The sequence below is a fragment of the Furipterus horrens genome, unplaced genomic scaffold, assembly GCF_987537825.1.
Source record: "Furipterus horrens unplaced genomic scaffold, mFurHor1.1.pri manual_scaffold_5, whole genome shotgun sequence".
NCBI classification, from domain to species: Eukaryota; Metazoa; Chordata; class Mammalia; order Chiroptera; family Furipteridae; genus Furipterus; species Furipterus horrens.
The window spans coordinates 75,271,662-75,297,063 of record NW_028327175.1 but is presented as its reverse complement, the minus strand read 5'-3'; the positions used below and the strand labels follow the sequence as shown (position 1 = coordinate 75,297,063).

At 34.4% G+C, this 25,402-nt stretch overlaps 1 protein-coding gene across 2 annotated transcripts in view; it reads left to right on the top strand.

The window, feature by feature from the left end:
- Positions 1-25,402, top strand: part of PJA2 (praja ring finger ubiquitin ligase 2) — an 84,793-nt gene that overhangs the window by 50,917 nt on the left and 8,474 nt on the right. For both annotated transcript variants that reach the window (XM_090276549.1, XM_090276550.1), the window contains exons 6-7: positions 9,133-9,318; positions 14,583-14,694. In XM_090276549.1, coding sequence (XP_090132675.1) covers positions 9,133-9,318; positions 14,583-14,694 — 298 coding nt within the window. The remainder of the gene's footprint in view (positions 1-9,132; positions 9,319-14,582; positions 14,695-25,402) is intronic.

Here is a 25,402-nt window from a genome sequence, read left to right as displayed (position 1 = left end):
ACATAGTAGGAGGGAGTGGAGTAGATAGGAAGATGTTGAGAAGAACTATATGCACAACCAATGGGCATGGACTAGGGGGGAGTCAGCTGGAGGGAGGGGGATTACTGGGTGAAGGGGAACAAAGGGAGGGGAAGTTGGGACTACTGTAATAGCATAAACAAAGCATATTTTAAAAAATATGAGTATGTCAAAAGAAAAAAAAAGATTAAGGGGAGTGAAGAATCAGTCAGGACTGGGTATTTTGGTTTGGGTAGATGTTAACAGCATTGACTGAGATGAAGTCTGCGGAGAGAACTGGGAAGTAGAAACTCCTTTTGGGAAGTTTTAAGTGTCATTTGGACAGACATGCAGTGTAGGATATTTAACTTGGATATTTAACTCTCAAGTTTAAGGAAAATGTCCTGATTATAGTGACATGTAGAGATACATGAGTATAAAATAACATATTTGTGAATCATCAGCTACTCTCATTGATACCCTACCATAATAAAACCCAATAATTTAATTAAAAGATAAAAGTGGAAGGCGAGGAGGAAATAACTAAAATACTGGGCAGCGATAATATTTAGGTTGACAAGAGGGAAATAAGAGTTGAAATATACTCTTTGAGAGAGGGCTGCAAGTTAACTTTTGACAAAAGTTTAATTTGTATGGTAAAATTTCAAGGATAACAATTAACAGTTAATATGTACTGGGAGCCTGTAGAATAGGGAAAAGGAATTAAGATGTGGAAAAAGAACATTTAAAGTCACTTCAAATAAAAGTAAAGAAAGGAAGACAATGGCATAAAAACAGAAGGAAAATAGAGATGAAAAATATACCAAGTCTATCTGGGAAAAGTCCAGCCATTGTTAATATAATGAGAACATTTTGTGCAACATCAATGTAACCTGGCAGCCAAGGAGAGTGAACTGGAATGCGCATGTGAGATAATGACGATCTCACGGTTCTAGTCAATGGGGGTGGTAGACACTATAGAGTGAGCACGTGTACTGTGTGGCCATCGCATTCAAAATGAGCAAGTAGAGCAACAGATTTGTGTCAAATTGTGAGTTAAGCTTAAACATTCCTCCACAGAAACTATTCAGATGATTCAGAAGGCCTCAGCTATGGGCAACTTCAGTAAATGTCTCTTTTTCCTATTACATGACTGGATACCTTCTGCACAGACTTCTTAGATTACCTAATCTCTGCTTATAAAAGGCAGCTTTATATCAGTTGGATTTCTTTAAGTTAAATGCTTTTAAAAAAGATACTCTGAAAGCATAAGTATATAGAAAGAGTGAAAATAAAGGATAGAAAATAATATTTCAGGCAAATACGAACTAAAAGAAAATGTTACATTAACATTAGCAAAGTACACTTAAAGGCAAAAGAAAGCATTATTGAGGAGAGTGAGGATCACTGTAATAAGTCCAATTTACCAGTAAAATGTAGCAGTTTTAAATTTGAAATCACCTAATAAAATAGACTCGAAATATATAAATCAAAATTTGAACAAACTAGTGAATATTGACAAATTTACTATCATATTGGAAAAAAATTTAAATACCTTTATCAATTACTGATGATTCATGGATATAAAAATTAATCTAGCAGATTTTAAGTACTTATTTAAGCATGGTTTAATGAACACTACATCCTTTGGAATATGCAAACACACAAAACCTGAACATGTACTAGGTACAAAGCACAAGTTAACACAAGTTAACACATTTCAAAGAATCAGTATCCTGCAGGCTGTATTTTCTGGGCACATGCTCTACCCTTAGAAATAAATAAAAAATACAATTTAAAAAAAACTATGCATTTAAAATTATTTTTTCTTCTAAATAACAATAGGACTAAGAAGAAATCATAATAGAAGTTTAAAATATTCACAAGTCAATGATAATAAAAATACCACCAATCAAAATTTGTAGGTTGCAATGAGATTCATATTTGAAGGGAAATTTATCTTTGAATAATACTTGAGAAAGAAGCTGAAAATGGAGCTGTACCTTTAACTTAAAATAGAAAAGGAATATTAGAATATACAAAGAAAATGAAGAGATATGAATTAGAATTGGGAAAGACAAGAGCAAAGATTAAAAATATCATAAGTTGAAACCTTAAAAAGGTTAAGAAAGAAAGGTAATTTATTTGGGTAGTGAACAAGAAAGTAAAGACAAGACACAAATAAAGACTGAAATGCGTAAGTGGATACATCTAAAAATACAATAAAGATTGAATATTAAAAAATACTGTAGACTTTATACCAGTAAATTTGAAAACTTAGAAATTGACAGATTTCTAGGAAAATGGAATTCATCATAACATACTCAAGAAGAGCTAGGAAGCCTGAATAGTGCTGTAATTATTACAGATAGGTAATCAGTGGTTTAAAATCTTCCTATGTAGAAAAACAACTGATCCAGTTGGTTTTAGAGCCAAATTCTCTTAAACTAAACTTTTAAAAGATCATGTCACTCTCTTCTTCAAGAGCATAGAAAAAGAGCTATTTCTTCAGATCATTCTAATAAGGCCAGCAGAACCCTAATACCAAGAGTATGTAAAGAAAATTACAGTTTTTTTTCCCATTAAAATACATGTCAGCCCTAGTGGGTGGCTCAGTTGTTTGGAGCATCATCTAATATACCAAAAGGTTGTGTGTTTGATTCCTGGTCAAGGAAAGTATCTAAATTGCAGGTTCAGTCCCAGGTTGGGGCGGGTATGGGAGGAAACCGATTGATGTTTCTCTGTCACATCAATGTTTCTTTCACTCTCCCTTGATCTCTCACTCTGAAAACAATAAACATCCTTGGGGGAGGATTTAAAAAATCAGAAAATACATGTCAAAATTTTAAATAGATTTATTGGAAATTCAAATTTGGAAATGTAGTCTTTAAAAGATAAAACTGTTACAAATCTGAGTTTCTTCCACAAATGCAAAGGTACTTTCGTGTAGAATGCCTCCAAATGTCATTCACCACTTCAGCAGAATACAGGAGAGAATTTATGATAGATTCTGTAGGTGGAGAGGAAAAATCACTTAATAATGTTAAACACCTTGTCATGATAGAAACTCGGAAACTAGGATTAGAAAAGAATTTCCTTGATCTGATAAAAGGTATCCCACAAAGAAAGAAAGAAATAGAAATCATTTTCAATTAAGAGTTTTTAAAAATCTGCCCTTAAAATTGGAGCAAGATAAGAGTGCTCACTAGCACTATTTCCATAGCTGTTGTTGGTGGAGGTCTTAATCAGCATGGCATGATGGGAAAATAGAGGGTAAAAAGATATAAAAAGAGGAAATGAAAAGGAAGATAAAGCTAGGAGACTGTATTTATAGAATATAAAGTCTTAATGTGCAGAATGTATCAACTCCTAAAAATTAGGTAAAAAAAAAAAAAAAAAACAAAAAAACCTGACCATCTAATTTCAAGATGAACAAACCCTTGAGCAGATAATTCAGTGGAGGAAATATTAATGATGAATAAAAGATGCTTTTGTTACTAATGTATCAAAAGATGCTTAGATTATTACTATTCAGGAGTACTACTCGGGAGTATATGTTTCAGTCATAAGGAGGTATCATTTTTTATTAACCCATTAGATTAGCAGAAATTAGGAAATTCGACAATGTCAGGTTTTGGAAGATATAAATCATGTTTTTTTTGTTTGTTTTTTTAGATTTTATTTATAAAGAGGGGGAAGGGAGGAAGAAAGTGAAGGAGAGAAACCTTGATGCACAAGAGAAACACCAATCAGTTGTCCCTCACATGCTCCCAATTGGGAGCCTGGCCCGCAACCCAGGCACGTGCCGTGACTGGAAATTGAACTTTCAGTTCACAGGCTGGCACTCAGTCTACTGAGCTACACCAGCCAAGGCTGAATCAGTTCTTACGCACTGCTTGTTGAGGTGTAAAGTAGGTCAAATTCACAGAAATTATGTAATGACTTTAACATTTGCATGGTAGACTGACTACCTAGCTATTCTACTTTTAGGTGTATACCTTGAAGAAACTTCCCCGTATGGCCCAGAAGTTATATACAAGAATGTTCATTGCAGTATTTTTCATGAAAGCCATTAAACTGGCATACCCAAATATAAATTAATAGAAAAATGTGGCATATTTGTACATGGAGTATTATACAACAATGAGAATGAATGAACCACAGTTACATGCAATAACAGAAGAAAACTAGCTGCAGTTTTGAAATCACCATGCCTATTTAAGTCTAAAACAGCTGAAAAATCGAACTCAATAGGAATTATGTTAAAAATTGTTTCCCTGTGATAGCAAAGTTTAAAACTTAGCAATGAAAATGTCCTTAAAATATTAAGTGTTTATTGATATATTTTGATAATTTTAATAATTCTATCCATGGAGTGTTTTTAAATTTAGTTTCTATTATTGAGGAGGAGGGGTCTTTAATTGTTTTCTGGGAGGGAGCAATAGTTTATCTGAGGTAACAGTGTACCCTGTCCTCATGACAATAGATGATGCAGGTGGTCTTCTAAGATTTTCACGGGGAGTAGGTTGTGGGGATACATGATGGGATATTTTCAGCTTTCTGTCATGGTAGCAGCATTTGTTTTCTCCAAGCTGTGCTGAAAAATCCTCAAAAGGGAAGCACAAGTTGGCAATTTTTCTTCCCAATTGAAATGACTGTGACTCTGGTGGTGGAAGTGGTAGGTACAGGCTTCCAGTCTTCCATATACTGGATTGACTTTTTAGAATTGACTATTTGGAGACATGATTAGATAATGTGTATTTTTGTGTCTCATACATTACTATGTAACATAATGCCAATTGTTGATTTTTGAATTGCCAAAATGAGGAAAGAGCATTGAAGGTCTAAATTTTTATGAATGTCTAAACAGGCTGTGTGTACGTTGAATGTATATGGAGAGAAAAAGAAGACAGATAATATGCTTACAAGGGGAGGGGATATTTGTTTCTGTTGTTGTCTGAAACAAAATGAAAGATATTTGACCTTATCGTTCAGAATCATTTTTTTTTTCTTTTTTTTTTAGAGCAAAATTCCTTTTTTATTACTATCAAGATAGCTCTGGTCTGGCACATTGCCACTCTTCAGGCTGTGAAAATTTATGTCAAATGGTAGGAATTTGTATACTAAATGTTGTATAACATGTTGAGAGCATACACCGTATACCACTTACTTCATGTAACTATGCTAAAATGAATTATTAAAGACAGAATCAAATGTTTAAGCAAAATATGTAGCCAAATATTATATAGTAAGAGTATTATTAATCATATATTATAAATTGTTTAGACTCATTATGATGATTTCTTTACTTTGGTTTTCTTCTTTGAATTACAAAACACGCATACATTAATATTCCTTATACTGAATTATTTTCATGAATATATTTGAGTGTTATGTTACATATGTGAAGTATGGAGTAATTTGAGTCATTTTGATGTCTATGATAGGAAAAAATGTATTTTTTTATAGGCATACATTAGAAATAACAAATTTCTAAGGACTGTTCAGGCTTAATTGATTGTTTTTCAAGTGTTTATTATATTTGCAACATATAAAGAGATAGAGTATCTATTACATAGAAAGCACTTGTTATAGGGGGTGGGGCTGAAGATACAATGATGAGAGACAGTACTATATGCTCTTGAGAAACTCCCAGTCTAAGAGAAGACAAATGAGTCAACAGAAAAGTTATAATACAGTGTGATGAGTGCTGTAATGAAAGTGTGAATAAAAATCTGTTGCTTAGGAATTTTTAGTTTGATTTTGTATTTTAAATCCATTATGGATTAAATTTTTCATTGGACTAATTATGCACACAGGAAAACATATACTATCCTTATATATTTGACATTAAGCCTTTAACAAAATAAGCGTATTTTGTTATGCTGATTTCTCTGATTTTATTAGACTGGCTGTACTAGATACTAAATCTTATAAACCTATTATTCTGAAGTGTAGTCTAGGATCTGAAAATAAAGAAACTTTTATGAGTTTAGATATATAAAGAGAAACTTTTTGATGTGCTTTAAATGTGAATTTTATATGTGGACAATGCATCTTTCTTAAATGTTTTTACCTCAGAACTTAAATTTGCACATAAAAATGAATAGAACTCTAATTATACTTGCTCTTAAGGTTGAAATATATAAACTGTTATATAAAATTATTTCTCATTTTAAAACCCAAACTAAAATTCAGTTTTGCCAACACTGTTCTCTTATATTTTACCTTTTGATATACTAAAAGGTATTTTCTGTTAAGTAAAATGAGTAAGAAAATCTTACCAGTATAATTTTTTTATTTGTAAATTTTTAAAATACCACGTGTTCAGTTCATTACAGCCTTGAAATGCCTTTTTTAACATTATATTTTGTTGATTATGCTATTACAGTTGTCCCAATTTTTCCTCCTTTGTCCCCCTCCACTCAGCATCCCCCACTCCCTTGGGCCATCCCAACACCATGGTTCAAGTCCATGGGTCATGTGTACAAGTACTTTGGCTACTCCATTTTCTATACTGTACTGTACATCCCATGGATATTCTGTAACTATCTATTTGTACTTCTTAATTCCTTCACCTCTTCACCATTTCCCCCACACCCCTCTCCCATCTGGCAACCATCAAAATGCTTTCAGTATCCATGATTCTGTCTCTGTTCTTGTTTGCTTAGTTTGTTTTATAGATTCAGTTGTTGATAGATACGTATTTGTTGCCATTTTATTGTTCAAAGTTTTGATCTTTTTCTTAAATAACTCCCTTTAACATTTCATATAATAGTTGGTGATGATAAACTCCTTTAGCTTTTTTCATGTCTGGGAAGCTCTCTATCTGCCCTTCAATTCTAAATGATAATCTTTGTTGGGTAGAGCAATCTTGGCTATATTTCTCTGCTTTTCATGACTTTGAATACTTCTTACCAATCTCTTTTAGTCTACAAAGTTTCTTTTGAGAAATCAGCTGACAGTATTATAGGAACTCCCCTATAGGTAATTAATGGCTTTTCTCTTGCTGCTTTTAAGATTCTCTCTTTAACCTTTGGCATTTTAATTATAATGTGTCTTGAGATGGGCCTCTTTGCATCCATTTTGAGACTCTGTGCCTCCTGAACTTAGGGAAGTTCTCTTTCATTATTTTTTCAAATAGAGTTCCAGTTTCTTGCTCTTTCACTTCTCCTTTGGCCACCCCTATGATGTGAATGTTGGAACGCTGCTTATACTTTCCTTGTTTTTTTGGATTTTTTTCTTCTTGTTGTTCTGATTGGTTGTTTTTTGCTTCCTTATGGTCTGTATCATTGATTTGATTGTCGACTTCATCCACTCTACTGTTGTTTCCCTGTAAATTGTTCTTTATTTCAGTTAGTGTACCCTTCATTTGTGACTGGATATTTTTTATGCTGTTGAGGTTTTCATTAAGTTCCTTGAGCATCCTTATAACCAGTTTTGAACTCTGCATCTGATAAATTGCTTACCTCTATTTTGTTTAGTCCTTTTTCTGGAGTTTTGTTCTGTTCTTTCATTTGGGCCATGTTTTTTTTGTCCCCTTGTTTTGGCAGCCTCCCTGTGTTTGTTTCTTGTATTAAGTAGAGCTGCTTTGACTTCCTGTCTTGGTAGCATGGCCTAATGTAGTAGATGTCCTTTTCAGTTCAGTGGCACAGCCTTCCCTATCACCCAGGCTGGTTACTTGAGGAGTGTTCTTCATGTTGACTGAGGACACCCTCCTTTTGTAGTTGAGCCTGTTGGCAGGTCAATAGTAGGAATTTACCCAGGCCAGTCAGCTGCAAGAACTGGCTGTGAATACTGACCACCAGCCTCCGCCCTCTGTGGAGGATTAGCTGTGCAAGGGCAGGGTAGTGGAGCTCCAGTGTGGTCTGCAACTGTCCACTGGGTGCACAGGTTATGAGATTTCTTTCAAAGTTAGCCCAACCTGTGTTCTACCCAGGGCCACCCTGCCTGAGCTATAAATCAATCTGAGATGGTTGCTACCTGTACTGGGCTTGGAGCTTGCCAGGAGAAGCCACACTGTGAATCTACACTGGCTGCTGCTAGTGCCAGATGTGGGGCCACTTAGCAAGAGGTACAAGGGCTGAGGGTTCACTGAGGCTGGCTGTTGCTTGTTTGGGAAGAATTAGGAAGTTGTAAAATATGAGTCAAGACCAGCCATTCACATGGAAAAGCCACTGTTAACATCTTGGGTGGGCCCATAATTTGGGTAGAATGGAGTCTTGGGGGATCTTCAGGGCAGGGCACAGTGTTAGCCAGGTTGATAGAGTCTCAGATATGGCACCCACCTGTTGGCTTTGTGGCTCCATGAGGGCAGGGTTCAAAAAAGGGACAATGGCCTCTGCTCACCTTTCTTTCTGAGATAAAGTTGTCCTGTAGCCTTCACGTTGATGCCAGACACTTCTCCCCATATGCCATTGGTGCCTTTCAAGCTGCTCCCCTGGTGCTGGAGCTCAGAGGGAGTGTGTCTGAGTAGGTGAGTCCATGTTTGGGTCCTTTAAGAGGAACTGCTTGGGCCTCCAGAAGTTTCTTCCGCCAACTCAATTCCCACTGTTTTTTGCAACCAGAAGTTATGAGGACTTATCTTCCTAGCACTGACACCCTGGGCTGGGGTGTAAAAATCTGGTGAAAGAGAGGAAATGGCTCCAAGATGGAAGTGATCTCCATGGAGGGAATAGTAGTGAGTTAACAGTTGGAGAAGAGGCCAAGGAGAAAGCATGTATTTGGTAGGGATTTGTAGGGTAGTCTAGGGCATCTGTATTTTATTTTTAACTCTGAAGGGAAACTATTCAAGAGCAGTGTTTAACAATTCAAATAGTCTAAGATGAATTTTGTTTTCTTTTTTTTTTCTGCAAAAAGTGTAAATATAGGAGATTAGATAATTTGTATATCAAATAGGTTCTTATGTAATTAGGGGCTATTTCTATATACATGGACCTATAACAAATTTACTTCCTTTTTAAATAATTTTACATTTAAAGAAAACAGATTTTTTAAAAATTGTAAGTACTGTACCAAGAGTTTAGAACTCAAAGGATAGAGAATCTACTTGCACTAACCAGACCTCTTTAAAGAAAAAATTCATGATGTGTTTTAAAATAATATTTTTTCTTCTCTTAAAAATGTTTGTATTAGGGAACAGACATCTTTGGAAGAAGGAGAAATTCCTTGGTTACAGTACAATGAAGTTAATGAAAGCAGCAGTGATGAAGGAAATGAGCCAGCCAATGAATTTGCACAGCCAGAAGCTTTCATGTTGGATGGTAACAATAACCTTGAGGATGACTCCAGTGTGAGTGAAGATTTAGATGTGGACTGGAGGTATGTAGCACAGTGTTATTACCATGCTTAATTGTTCATTGAGTAGAATTTGTTCATGGTTCTACATTATGAAAATGGAATCTGATAGCTAAGAAGTATTTTGATGTTCCTATCTGTCAATTTCCCCTTCTTCAAAGCTCATTTCAAATATCATTGCCTACAGGGACTTATTCCCGTCAATGACCGCTTCCCTCTTTGACATTTAGCTCTTGAAACTTACCTTATATCCCAGTGAATTATACACTTAACAGTTTGAGATTTCCACTTTCAAATTTACCCTTATATGCTATAGTGCTTAGTATGATTTTTTTTTTTAAACTCCTGAATACTATTTGAAGAATTTCACAACCTGTGATTGAATCAGAATTATAAGAATTTAGTTTTTCTTCTGTATATATTTTGTATGGAAAATACAGTTTTACTTTCCCAGAGATGTTGAAAGTATTATGCTGACAAAGCGTAGCTTGATAAAAGTAGCATATAAATTAAGTGAATTTATACAATTGTTACACTTCATGATATAGTGGTTAAAGTTTAACTTTTTGTTTTTAAAGTTAGATGTATCTTTCAAGTGTGTAGTAGCTCTTTGGAAGCAGCTAACTATTGAGATGAATAAGGGATGTTTGTTCCAATTGATAACTTTTCATTATTTTTTTCTGGGGAAAATATGGCTTGGTACTACCCATGTTTTTTCATCTCCACACAAATATGTTTTTAAGAATTTGTCTTGTTTTTAGGTTAATATGTTTTTACAGAAAACTTGGAAAAATAAATATAAGAAAAATTCATTTATATCCCCTGATAACTGTAGATTCCTTATGCTTTTAAGCCCTTTTTTGTGTCTTCAGTTTTTCTGTGTGTGTAGCTATTTCTTTGTGCTTCTCCAAATTGTTCCAGACACAAAAATCAGCTACTCCTTGAAATCCTCCTTACCATTTTCTATTCTTCCCAGGAGGGAAGAATTATATATGCAGAGCAGATTTTTATTGACCATTTTGTGGAAGTAGAAGTGGAGTTTTATTTTGTCACAGCCACAGACAATCTGTAATTCCATCTTAAACATTCCCGCTTTCCAAAATCCACTTTCTAGTTTTCCAGACATTATGGAAAATTGGTGGCTTCACCTAGTCCTAGCCTTGTTTGATGTTCCCTTCACTTCCTCCCTCTATCTGCCCTCTTACTAACCTTGTTTATTCTGCAGTCTTATCTCTCCATATGTGAAGTCATTCATTCCTCAAAGAACTCAGCAGATGACAGAATTATCTACGTAGCATCATTTGCATATATTAGGAGGCAATTATGGTTTCATTATTTTATTGCACGTTTTTTCAAAATTCTGTAAAAATAATTCTTTATGGCTCCATTATGTGCTCCATTCTACAGATGCACTAAAATTTAATTGACCATTTCCCCATTGAAATATTGCAGTGAAATTCCCCGCCCCCGCCCCCTCCGCACACACACACACTTAACCCATGAAACTTGTTCTGACTTCAGCTTACTTCTTTAGGACAGGTTCATAAGGGAACATTACTGGGAATTGTGGTTTATTTTTTAAGAACTTGAGGTATATTTCTAAATAACTTACAAGAAAGAGTTGTTCCACATAAAAATATGAATAAATAATTGAGGTCTTTATTGAATATAATTTTAACTTAAATTTGACAACTTTTATTTTGTGTTCCAGTTTATTAACTACCTTTCTGGACATGGCTGTTGTGTTAAAAATTTAGAGCTGTTACTAATTGTCCCAATTAAGGGGAGTTCCATAGTGGTGGTTGTGTTTTTTTAAATATAGAAAGCATTTTAGCATTGTTTTTTTTAAGACAGAACTTTTGAATTTTATCTAGATATAGCAACACTTCATTACTTATTTATATTGTCCTACATCCTATTGTGGTAGCCAAAGGTTCATAGGTGAAAATATGGTTTGATTTTCATGTTAAAATAGACTGTCATTTTCATAACTAAAAGGATAAGCCATGGCAAAGAACAATAGTTCTTACCTCTAAAGCTAAAATTTTACTTTTTTTTTTTCAGTGTTACCACTAAGAAAAAAATTTTAAGCTTTTAAAAAACTTTTTAGTTTAAAGGAAAATGGGAAAAGTCCTCTACCAAAAGTTTGTTTATTTGTTTTGGTGAAGTCATAGAAGTCTGGCAGAATAATATCCCGAGAGTATCTTATAGATTGGTGTGTTAAGAGTTGATATGGAGAAAATGTGGGTTTTGAATTGAGACAGATCCCAGCTATACCATTTTTTTATTCTTTGATAACTGCTTAACCTCTCTGGCTTTCTGTAAGAAACTGGGGTTATAATTATTAACCTAAGAACATTCTGAGAAATGAATTTTATATGAATATAATTATGGTTTAATAACATTTTTAAAAACTATTTGAAATTATTTCACTTATAGAAAAGTTACAAAAATAATGCAAAGAATTTCCATATATCCTTAACTAAGATTCCCTAAATATTAACATTTGCCACATTTGTGTTTTCATTCTCTTTTTCTTTACTTCTCTGTATATTCTCTATTTATGGCATTTTTGACCCATTTTTGAGTAATTTGCAAACATGGTGCCCTCTTTACCCATACTCTAAAATGAATTTTCTAAAATCAAGATTTTCTTATCTCACACAGTAAAATTGTCAAATTATCTAATCCAGCAATCTTTATCCTTTTTCATCTCATGTCACACATAAACTAATTACTAAAATTCTGCAGCACACCCAAAAATACATCTTTTGGTGGTCTGACAGAAAATAGGTACAATATTGATTCATTCACACTAAACAACTATTATTTTGTTGGCTATTATCTTTTTCTTTTTTCTTTTTTGTATTTGACAATTTAAGGGAAAAGAGGTCAGTGTCCCTGACTAAAGAGTCAGGTATTGCATGTTTTAAAAATTCTTGCAGCACACTAGTTGAAAATTGCCAATCTAATCTGTAGACCTTATTCTAAACGTCTATAGTTGTCCAACTAATGCCATTAGAGAAATTTCTTTCTAGTGAATCCAGGACTGCTCATTGCATTTGTTTACCATGTTTCTTTGGTCTCCTTCAGTCTTGAACATTTCTTCAGTCTTTCTTTGTCTTTCATAAACTTGATATTTTTGAAAAGTATAGGCCTCTCAATTTATAGAATGTTTCTTAACGTTGAATTTATATGATGTCATGATGAGATTCAAGTTATAAATTTTTAGCAGGAACATCATAGAAGTAATCTGTTGTCTTCTCAGTTCATATCAGAAGGTACATGATGTCAAATTGTCCCATTACTGGTGATGTTAATTCTGATCACTTGGTTACGGTGTTAAGAGTTCTGTCTTTCAGATTGCTTCACTGGACAGATGCCATTTTTTCATTTATAATTAATAGATGTCAAGTGGAAAGATCCTTTGAGACTATGTATAACCTGTTTCTTCTCAGACTATCACATTTCCACCCATTTGTTTTAGTATCATCAGTGATTTTAGTCTGAAACAGTTACTGCCATGGTGATGGTCAAATGAATGATACTAGGATTTTTTATTTTAGCTGATCATTCTGAAGTGACCAAATTTTAACCAGATATCATGCTTTGAGTGTCTGGATTTGTTTAGCCTGGAGACAAGATTAATTATTGGGAGAAAGCTGACTATTTGAACAAGTTTTCTACAAAAGGGAAGTGGGTATAGTTTGTGTTGCTTCAGCACATTAAGTTTCAAACTTGTAATAGGGTTTTCCCATGCTGGCACGTAACACCTTAAAAAGCCCTGTATTTGTGTATTTCTCGCACGGAGGGAATAGTTCTACTATTTCTTGACTCCCTACTCTGGTGCCAACTCTGCTATGCACCTGAGTGCATCTACTCATATAATTTGTTTTATATGAGAAAACAGAGTAAAAGTTAAATTTTTCAGTGTTTGACTATGACTCAGTTAAATGTGATGTTAAATTCCTATCTCACTGACTCCAGGGCTCTTCTTCCTCTTTGCACTACATCTCACTGCTAGATGCAGGTCTGGTATTACAAGAGAGGTTGGATTCACTAATTCTTATTTTTAATTCTAATTCTAAAACCTGTGATTGTATGAGAATGTCTGTTTTTTTTTGTTTGTTTGTTTGTTTTTTTGTACCATATGAAACCCGCTGATTTCTAGCTACTACTAAGCTATAACATGTTCTTCATGAAAATACTTCTGTATCTTTGGGCAATAGATTTGTAATTTTAATGATGCCACAAAGGTTGGCATCAAAAATATTTTGAGCTAGTTTGTGTAACTCCATGTTTCTAATTATGAAATCTGGTAGGAACACAGACGTTAACAGTAGTATGACTTTAGGTAGACGAAATAAGCTCAGTTTTGGAGATCTTGCATTTGAGGTGATAGGAATTCATTGAGGTACTGTGCCCCACAGAAAACTGAAAATGTAGGTCAAGAGCTCAAGAGGGAGTTTGGAATTAGGTGGAAGTTTAGAAATTACCTGCAGAGAGGATAATTGAAGAAATGGACTTGAAGTAACTTCCAGTGGAGCAAGATTAAAAAGAAGAGAACTGAGGACATACTTATGATTTCCAAATTTTGAAATAGTATTTCTAAGACTGGAGGAAAAGGAAGAATCTGTGTATTAGTCTAGATGTGGAAGGAGATTAGCCATTTTTCAGATGAAGACATTTTTCATCAAGAGGCTTACAATCCTTGAAAAAAATGAGCAGTTAAGAGCTAAATATTTTTCAAGCTGAATAATAATGGAGGAGGCCTAGTTCACAGAAGGAGAGAGATTAATGAGAAAGATTTGATAAAATCAAATATTTTAAGCCCAAAGTAAGCAGTAAAAGGTAAGAGAAGAAAAAAGGCTTTGACTAATGATAGAATTAAAATGCAATAATTCTCTTTATCATGTTCTCACCTAAATTTAGATTGGAAACTAAAATAAACAGAAGGGGAAATATATGGGAAAAATTAGGAGGGAAAAAAAGCACTGCCTTTATTCCAGCCATCAGCAGTCTCCAAAGTTAGAACTAGCAACATATAATGAGAATTTTCCTACGAACTTTGTGCAGTGGGTGTGGTGTCACTTGTTGGAAAGGCAGTGGTATCATAACTCCTTATGCTTAGCCTTTAATTGGGTTCTTTCTGCCCCTCACAAGATTTATATTAAAATATCTTAAGGCTTTCTCCTTGTGGGCATGTTTATTGGCTTATCAGTATGTTAATATGATTGTCTTCACCATAAATGTTTCCCAAATCATGGTCATTTTTTTTTTTTTTCCAGTCTGTTTGATGGCTTTGCGGATGGCCTAGGAGTTGCTGAAGCTATTTCTTATGTGGATCCTCAGTTCCTCACGTACATGGCACTAGAAGAACGCTTAGCCCAGGCTATGGAGGTATTTTAGTGACTCTGATGCCCATGTATAAATTGGTAGGGTGTAAAATGAAAAAAGTTAAAGGTTTTTTTAACTGCTTTTAAGAAAAGGTGAATAATATTCTCATCTTATCAATTTAATAACAGTTCCTGAATACCGATTGCCACAAGCATGTGTATATAACTTGCACTCAACATCCTGCCAGTTATCCAAAAATTGATTTCCCAGTTTTTACTACAGAATTAAAAATGTTTTGAGTACATGTAGAATATACATTTTTCCTCTGTTGAATTGTATGGGTCTGTGAATCTGAATATTTTATATATACATGCACAGGTGTATTTATGAAATGAAATTGAAGATCTCTAAGGATATATTACAATACTGATTAATCACTTTCCTTTTTTTGTTCTTATGGATTCTAAATACTATCTTGCTGCTTAATGCAGTTAGAAAATTTACTCCCCCTCATCTCCATATACATACACACTTTAGTAAATATAGCACATTTGGTTCCTAAGTTTGTCTTGCCTTCTTTTCTTTATCTGACTAAAACACAAAAACTTATTTGTAATTGTACAGTATTTGCCTAAGGCTAAAAGCCCAAGCACTTTCACTTTGGGATTCCACTTCACTAGTAGGTTTCATTATAGAAGTCTTTAAATTACTGTTTCCAAAGTGGTTTCTAAAATAAGAGGAATAGTAAGGATGTGACTGAGTCAAAAGTAAGAAAGCAAAAATGATTGAGGGAACTTTCAGGGTCATTATAATAACATTTTCTCCTGAAATTTTCTGAGATTATAAAGTCTGGTTTAGATTCATAAATTAGATCCAAGATAGGTAGGTAGACCAAGACAGGCACACATGCACACACACTTAAGTTTGCTGTGCTTTGGGATAACTTCTTTAAATTTGTGTATAATCTTCCATGGAGATCATTGCTCTGAGTTATGCTTTATTACCGTGTTTGTTCTTTTCCACATGACCATACTAGGAGAAAAGTCAGAAAGAACATCATGAGACAGCATACACTTAAGACTTTTCCCAGATTATTTAACTTGCCCAATTCTGACACATGAAATAATGGCACAGCATAACTTGCATCAGAAATATAATATATAAAGATTAAAGATCACTAACTTCCTTGAGCTAAATAAATTTTAAGTGACCACAATGGAAAACACCTATTCTAGAGTCTGGTTTCACAGTGCTTAAACAGTCTTTTCCATTCTTATGCTAGTGACATATGATCTCCTACAATATGGAGATAACCTTTGAAAAGAAGTTTTGAGAATTAAAATAAAATTTTGTTATTTGCTATAATGGGAAATTTGACATTTTGATTGTCATCTTGAAAGAAGAGCCAAGGAGATTGGTCATGGGAGGTCATGCTAAGTAAAGGCATTAGCAGAACAGGCAGAGACAGAGGCAGGAAAGAACATAGTATTTACAGGGAACTTACGGTTCCCACATTATTGGCTTCTGCTCCTAGGAAACCCAGTGGCACTGCCACTTTAAGTTACTGTTGTCATCTATCCTTCTGTTTCTGATTCATAGTATTGTATCTCCCGTACCCACAGCGTAACAGCCTACTCAAATTTGAATTTGAGGTGTGTTTCACCCCTACATAATCAATACAGTTCTGTCTTCCTATTACTTTCTACAAATCTTTATTTTTCTGGGTCCAGTATGCATTTATTTAATCATTTTGAAAAAAATGATACTGGAATAATATATAATTTATTATTTTTTCCCTTTAGATTTAACACTAACATTCTTTAAATGAAACAAAAACAAGACAAATTGTGCTTTTATTTGTTCTTTTCCTCAAGCATCCCTAACTCTTTCTGGAAGTAGTTGTTTTCATTTCTGTTATTTTTCAATACTAGAATGATCTTTATTTTCAGGTAGTAGCTATTGTGAAAATAGTGGCAATAAACATTTGCCTCAAAGCTATCTGAAATTGGAATGACACTAGTGCAAGATAGTTAAGATTTTTAACTGTTCGAGACAGTATTAAAGATTTTTACTCCCAAACAAATCTGGAGGGGAAGAGTATCCCTTGGCACATTTACATCTAAAACTTTTTAGTATAAATTCTATGTAATGATTGTTTACCCTATTTTAGCTCTACATAAAAATATGTTCACAAATTTAAATATAAAAAATAAATTGAGTTAAAATTGTATTGATCAAAAACAAATATAATTTTTTCCATCTAAAATAATTTATTTTTTAAATTAAATTTATTGGGGTAACATTGGTTAGTAAGATTATATATGTTTTCAAGTGTAAAATTCTGTTATTATCTGTATATTATATATACTAATTTTGACAAATAATTATTTAAACATAAAGTAAATCTTTACTGATAAAATACATCTGTTAATGAGATGGAGGCTTTTTTCCTTCCTAATTACTCTATGAATGAATTTTATTTATTCCTAGAATGAGACAGTTCAGCATCAATTTTATTTGTTTTTTATATTTATCAATGTAAGCTTGAGAAACCTTGTTCACATAAATAAATTGATAAGGGGTGGAAGTTGATCATAGCCTTGTCCCTCAAGTCTTCTGAGATATTGGCCAGAATTATCTGAACTTGACAAGTTGTTTAGATCCATCCTCCTTCAATTTTTTTTTTTTTTTTTTTTTTTTGAGAGAGGATTGGAAGCCATCTACAAAGATTTGTTATTCAGTCATTAAAGTTAGGTTTAACCCAGTTATTTTCAGATTGTTCCTTTGAATGAATAAGAATTTTTTATTTATTAAAGTAGGGAAAAGGTTAGTATAAAAAGGAATGTGAGAACAGAGAACAAGCATGATACTTTAACTACAGGTGCAGGTGCATGCTTAGGCAGATCAGTTTGAGGAAAGATTACCTAAGAAAGTTCATTGAAATTGCATCTCTTAAGACTCTGCTTGCCGTTGGACCCCTTGAAAGTCTTTACATACTTACAGAGCACTTCATATACACTGAGGTGTAGGCCTTAGGAAAGTAATACATGAGGTAAGAGCATGGTCTTTTGAGTTAAATTCATTTAGGCTCTGTGAACTTAGTTCACTTAACCTCCTTAAGCTTCTGGTCCTCATCTACAAAATGGGAATAAAAATCTGCTTAATGGGTTATTGTGAGACTGTGTTTAAATATTTAGCAAACTACCTGGTACAGTAGGTAAGCTCTTAGTAAATGGCTGTTTTCAAAGATATATTCAAATCAGTAGTCAACCAAATGGTACTCATCTAGCATATCTGGATTCAGTGGTCATTCAAAATTAACATTAAATCATTTGTTATAAGTCTTCTTCCTTAAAAACTAAATTGTTTTATTCTTTAGAAACTAAATATTTGCTGACAAAGGAGTGTGTTATTTTAAACGTAGATATAGTCCAGTTAGGCTATTTAAGCTGTTTGTTATCTTTTAATATTTGGACTCACTTTTGAAAATATTTTGTACTTCTTCAGGGGTAGATAGAGTTTTACATCTTTACAGATTTTCATAACACTGGCTATAAAAAGATTGCTCTTGCTCTTGTTGATTATAAGTGTTCCCAGATTGCTTTAAATATATGTCAATACCAAGGCAGTACATTATTTTTACATATATGAAATTCCAGGTATTATTAGCACTGTAAATGTGTACATAATCACTGGAAAGGGATAATGAACCCATTGAGACTAACATGTATCACAGCACAGTTAGCCTGGAATAACCTCCCCAAATGGAACTTACTATAAATAGTATCCTTTCTTTTTGTTTATATGTAGCACACATAAAGAATTGGAGGAGAATCATGCTTATAGTTATATGAGAAAGAAGGAACAAATAACAGGTTCTTTCCATTTTCTATCTCTTGATGGGAAAGTTTAATATAAAGAATTATTAACTATTACAGGGAATTAGAATAAGGGATTGCTTAGTAAAGAATAAAGATAATTCTAAAGAATATAGAAAACTCATATATTAAGGAACAGCTACCACCTATAGAGCAAAGATCACCTAAGAAAGGGTCACCACTCCACTCCAGGGCTGGGATCCAGACCTTGATGAAGATGGCACAGCTGTGGCTTAGTGAGTGGCAGAGAAGTCTCTGTGGCGCTGTGCTGGCAGAACTTGCTGGAAATCAATCCTATAGGGTGCCAGGGAAAGCTATTCATAGGGAGATGTCTAACTGGAAGCACTCTGCTCCTGCGCTGTCTAAGGGAATGCTGGGGGAGTCTATCTTCCTGCCACTGTGCATTACAGGAGGTAGACAGTGGAGAAGCTATGCACATTGCAGGAGTCTGGTGCTAGAAAAAGCCACACTTGCCACAGAATCCTGCCAAGTAGGCACACTGGGATCAAAAGCAAAGCCCTTTTCCTCTTACAGAGTCGCTTCAGTGTCTTCTATGAACAAGCTTAACAGCATGACAGATGTCAGAAGGGAAAAATATTTAAATGGCCCAAATCCATTTTCACAGAGCTGACAAAAATAGTGAATTTGGATGATGGGAGCAATAGTGAACAACTGGAACAGTCATCCCTTTCACTACTTGGGTTCCATATACACCTTTCTATACACATTTGAACTCCCATCCAGCAACAATACAACTATATTTCTACCTAACAAAATTTAGCTATTCTTACAAATGAAAATTTTACCCTTTCCCCAGAATTAACAGATGAGCAGTCCCAAGAATCATTGTAGCTGTCACTAGCAATATTAATTAATCCACCAATTCAGTCAGTCATACTAAACACTAAATATTCTTTTATATGAAGATTAAATTATAGTTAACTACTATATGAAATAAAAACAGGAAGGAGAGAGTTAAAGAAAATAGCAGATACAAATAAATACATGCATATAACAAGCAAACAGAAAATATGCAAAGCTACTACTTGTTTCTGTATTTAGTCACAGGCTGTAAATGGTAGCTATGGTTTCCTTCTGTCATGACCCATTCACTGTTTTCTCTGGCTTCAGCAAGAATCTCAGCTCATTAGGATTCTTTACTTGCTGAAGTGACCCAAACCTGCATTCCTGAAAAGTTTATGTCCTCAGTTACCCTGCCCTTTTTGGGTGCTGTACTTTTCTGGTAACTTCACTGAGGGAAATAGAGGTACTAATACCTTCCAGGTGAGATTATCACAGAATTTTTAAGTAGAGGAAGGCTGGCCTATGGAGGGTAAGCTAGTACTTCTACTGGCGAAGAAGGCTCAGTGACTTTGAGATTCAAAATACAGTTGACCCGGGAACAACATGGGTTTGAACTTATACATGGATTTTTATTTTCATCTTGTAAACAGATGAAATAAGCATATGGCATCAAAAAATACAGTACAGTACTGTAATTGAATTTTCCTTATCATTTTTTAATAACATTTTCTTTTTCTTAGCTTAATTGTAAGAATACAGTATACTAGTATAGTACATATATTGGGTTGCCTAAAAAGGTTGTTTTGTTTTTTTTCCTTAAGATGGCTCTAATAGCACTTAGTTGTCATTTACTTCATTCAAAATAATTTTGTTAGATTGTATTGTGACAGCAGTCATATCAGCATTCATTTTTAAAAAACTTACTAAAATTGGTGAATTTTTGTGTAGCCATTTTAATATTGAGGATGGGAGAAAATATGTAACACTTGAGGCATATTATGCTTTATTATTTCAAAAAAGGTAAAAAATGCAACTGAAATGCAAAAAATAGGTTTGTGCAGTGTATGGAAAAGGTGCTGTGACTGATCAAACATGTCAAAAGTGGTCTGCGAAGTTATGTGCTGGGGATTTCTCCCTGGACAATGTTCCGTGGTTGGGTGGACAATGCTCCATGCTTGTGTAGACAACTTGAAGTTGATAGCGATCAAATCCGAGACATTGAGAACAATCAACATTCTACCATGTGGGAGAGAGCTGACATACTCAGAATATCCAACTCAAAGCTATTGGTGAAAATCAAAAATGTGTCTTTTTTATGGAAAAAACTAAACTTCTTGGCCAACCCGGTAACATACAGAATATATGTTAATCAACTATTTATGTTGCCAGTAAGGCTTCCAGTCAACAGTTAACTTGTAGGGGCATCAGAAGTTATATGTGGAATTTTTACTGCACCGGGAGTCAGCTCCTGCATTGTTCAAGTGTCAACTGTAGTCAGTTTCATATGAGTACAACCAGATGTCCCCATTCTTACTAAGTTCCAGAATTCTGTTCCTTAACTATCAATGATAAAACTTGAAAAACTTGACAAGACCGAGAATTAAGTTCTCATTTTAATTCAGCAATTTACCAATTAAATTTTGTCTGATTTTCAGATATGAGGGTTTTTATTAGGGCTATCATGAACACACTCTGGTTCTCATACTGTGTTTCACTCTTAGAGTTAATGGGCCTGAGTTAGTCATTTTCTCTTGTGTTTAAGGGCACTCCAAGGATTCATCTCACATGACAATTTTTATAGCCATCATTACTCCAATAAGGTCAAGTATAGCAGGCAGCCACCTAGGCTGCCCAGACACATGCCATAGTTGGCATTTCATTGCAGTCAACCACCGTGATAGTTTGATTGATTGTGGTTACACTGTAGGCCATGGATTGATAGCATCTTTTTCCGATTAGTAAGGAGCTCAGCACTGAGCTCAAGCCCAAAGGCCTGTCCAAACCATTCCCCATATCCCATTCTTGCTTCATTGGACCATGCCTTAGAACCAATCCTGTATCAGTCTGGACTCAATTACAAGAGAGAAAATAATAATGTGAACAGGATAAGCTTAATATAAAAAGTATCAGCTATAACAGATTAGAGTTAGGAAGCATTGTAAATAACCTCTAAACAATATAGAAATAGCAGATTAAGGAATTCCCTTAGGACTGAGATAGAGCACTCCACCTCCCCACTACCTAGAGCTGAGATCCAGACTGTATTAGGGGGGACATAGTCATAACTCTTAGAGTAGTGTTTGTGCTACTATCCTGGAGTGCCGGAGGAACTTCATAGGAAGGTGACTAACTGGAAGCACTGTGCTGCATACCACCCAGTGGGTGCCAGGGGAAGCTGTAGCTGTCAGGCCCTGGAGAAACATCCTGTGCTTCTGGAGTCCCACACTGGGGAAGCTGCTCACACTGGATGAGCCTGGTTCTGGAAAAGCCATCTGTGCTGTAAGGTCCACAGTAAGGAAGCCTCAGCAAGCCCAGCAAGCCCATCAGAACCAAGAAGCAAAGTCCTTTCTTTCTGTGATTGTCTCCTCAGCACTCTCTACTAACAAAGCCTAAGATCATGCTAAGTGACAAAGGAAAGATATTTAAAAAGCCCAGACCTGTTTCCAGAGATCAGAAATGGAAGGTGAATTTAGAGCTAAGAGGCAATTCAATTTCCAGGACACTAATTTTCTCATTGCAGTATCTCTCTGCAAATCCAGAGTCAAATTTGGTGTTTAGTATTATTAACTATATTCATTGACTCTCATTGATGAATCATTTTTGCTTTCTTTTTTCAGTCCTGACTTTGTTTTGCCCTTAGTCCTATCCTCTATTATAAGTCATCTCCAATTCTTTTTGGAAAGACATGAGCCATTGCTAAAATGCCTAGGCTAGGTCCTGAGTATACAAAAGATTACGTTTGCCACCTATGAGAACACAGTGTTAACTATCAGGCAAAATCCTCTTCCTACCTGGAGACCCAGTTAGTTTGATTTTTGTTGTGGTAACATACACATAACATAAAATTTATCATTACAGCCATTTTTAAGTATGTATTTAGATGGCACTAAGCACATTATAAATGATAATTTCCCATTTTCTCCTCTCCCTAGCCCATAGCAAGCATCATTGTACTTTCTGTCCCTGAATTTTGCTACTTGAGGTACCTCAACTATGTGTAATCATACAGTATTTATCTTTCTGTGACTGGCTTATTTCATAATGCCTTCAAGGTTCATCCATGTTGTAGCACATGTCAGAATTTTCTTCTTTTTCAAGGCTGAATTATGTTCCATTGTATATTTATACTACATTTTTTCAGCTTTATTGAGATGTAATTGACATATAACATTATGTGAGTTTAAGATATACAATGTGTTGATTTGATAAGCTTATATTATGAAATCATTATCACAGTAGGGTTCATCGCCTCACATAATTACCATTTCTTTTGGTGAGAACATTTAAGATTTACCTCTTAGTGATTTTCAGGTATGTAATACAGTTCTGTTAACTGTAATCACCATGCTGTACAATAGATCCCCTTAACTTATTCATCTTATAACTGGAAGTTTGTACCCTTTAATCATTCTCTTCCCATTTGTCCCACTCTCCAGCTCCCATAACCACCATTCTACTCTTGTTTCTATGAGGTCAGCTCTTTTAGATTCCACATATAATTTATATCATACGCTATTCGTATTTCTCTAATGTATTTGGCTTAGCAAAATGCTCTCAGGGTACACCCATGTTGTCACAAATGGCAGGATTTCCTTTCTCATGCTTTCTCATGGCTGAGTAGTATTTCACTGTGTATGTATATGACATCTTTTTATATATTATGATTGATGGATATTTAAGTCGTTTCCACATCTTGGCTATTGTGAATAATGCAGCAGTGAATATGGAGGTTCAGATATCTCTTCCGGATCCTGATTTTATTTCCTTTAGATACATACTGAGAAGTGGAATTGTTGGGTTTTATGGTAGTTCTATTTTCTACATTTTTGAGGAACTTCCATACTGTTTTCTAAGGTGGTTGTACCATTTTACATTCTGAGCAACAGTACACAAGGGTTCCCATATCTTCACAGCTTTATCGGCACTCATTTTTATTACTTGTCTTTTTGGTGATAGCCATTCTGACAAGTTTGAGGTGATATCTCATTGTGGGTTTTATTTGCATTTCCCTGATGATTAGTGATGTCGAGCATCTTTTCATGTACCTGTTATCAGTTTGTCTTGGCAAAATGTTCAGTTCCTCTGTCTGTTTTTAATCAGTTTTTATTGTTGTTGAGTTTTATAACTTCCTTACATGTTTTGGATATTAACTCCTTATCAAATATATGATTTGCAAATCTTTTCTCCTGTATTGTAAGTTGGCTTTTTATTTTGTTTCCTTTGCTGCGCATAGCTTTTTAGTTTGCTGTAGTGTCATTTATTTTTGCTTTTGTTGTCATGGGAACTTCTCCCCAATTTTTTTTCCAGGAGTTTTATGGTTTCAGGTCTATGTTTAAGTATTTGATCCATTTTGAATTAATTTTTCTGAGTGGTATAATGTAAGGCTTCAGTTTCATTAACATGATTATCCTTCTGCATGTGATTACAGTATCTGGTTTTCCAAGCACGATTTATTGAAGAGATTATTCTTCACCCATTGAGTATTTCTGGCACTTTTGTCAAATATTAGTTGTCTGTATATGACAGGGTTTATTCCTGGGTTCCTGATTCTGTTCCATTGAACTCTGTGTCCATTTTTATGCCAGTACCATACTGTTTTGATTACTATAATAATGTAGTATAGTTTGAAATTAAGAAATGTGATACCTCCAGCTTTCATATTCTTTGCTTTGGCTATTCAGAGTCTTTTGTGATTCCAACAAATTTTAGTGTTGTTTTTTCAATTTCTGTGAAAAAATGCCACTGGAATCACATATTACTTTGGGTAATATGAATGTTTTAACAGTATTAATTTTTGCAGTCTGTGAAAATGTGATACCTTTCCACTTTTTGTGTCCTCAATTTCTTTCACCCTTGTCACATAGTTTCCAGTGGCCAGGTTTTGCGCCTCCTTGGTTAAAAGTATTCCTAAATATTTTCTTGTTTTCGATACTATTGTAAATGGGATTGTTTCCTTTAGTTTTCAGAAATTTCATTGTAATATATAGAAACGCAACTGGTTTCTTTATGTTACTTTTGTATTCTGCAACTTCACTGAATTTATTAATTCTAACAATTGTTTTGGTGGAGTCTTTCGGACTTTCTATAAAAAAGATTGCATCTGCAAACAGACAATTAATTATACTTCTTTCTGATTTGGATGCCTTTTTTTTTTGCCTGATTGCTCTGGCTAACACTTCCAATACTGTGTTGAATTGGAGTGGTGAGAGTGGGCACCCTTGTCTTGTTCTTGATCTTAGAGGAAAACCTTTCAACTTTTCACTGTTGATAATGTTAGGTGTTGGTTTATTTTATATTGATGCCTTTATTATATTGAGGTATTTTGCTTTTTTACCCAGTTTGTTGAGAGGTTTTGTCATGAAAGAATGCTGTGTTTTGTCAAATGGTTTTCCTGCATTTATTGAGATGATCATAAGATTTTTAGCCTTAATTTATAAATGTGGTGTACTGTCCTTGTATCCCAGAGATAAATTCCAGTTGATTGTGCTATATGATGTTTTAACTGTACTGTTGAATTGTTTGCTAGTATTTTGTTGAGAATTTTGCATTTATATTAGGTTATTGGGCTATAATTTTATTTTCTTGTTGTGTCCTAATCTGACATTAGATATCACGGTAATGTTGGCCTCATGCAATTAGTTTGGGAGTGTGTCCTCCTCACTTTTTTTAAAAGAGCTTGAGAAGGATTGGCATTAATTCTTCCATGTTTGATAGAATATCTCAGGGATATGATCTGATCCTGGGTTTTTCTTTGTTGGAAGAGCTTTGATTACTGATCCAAGTTTCTTGTTCAGATTTTCTATTTCTTTATGATTCATTCTTAATTAGTTGTACATTTCTAGGAATTTACCCAGTTCTAGGTTATCCAG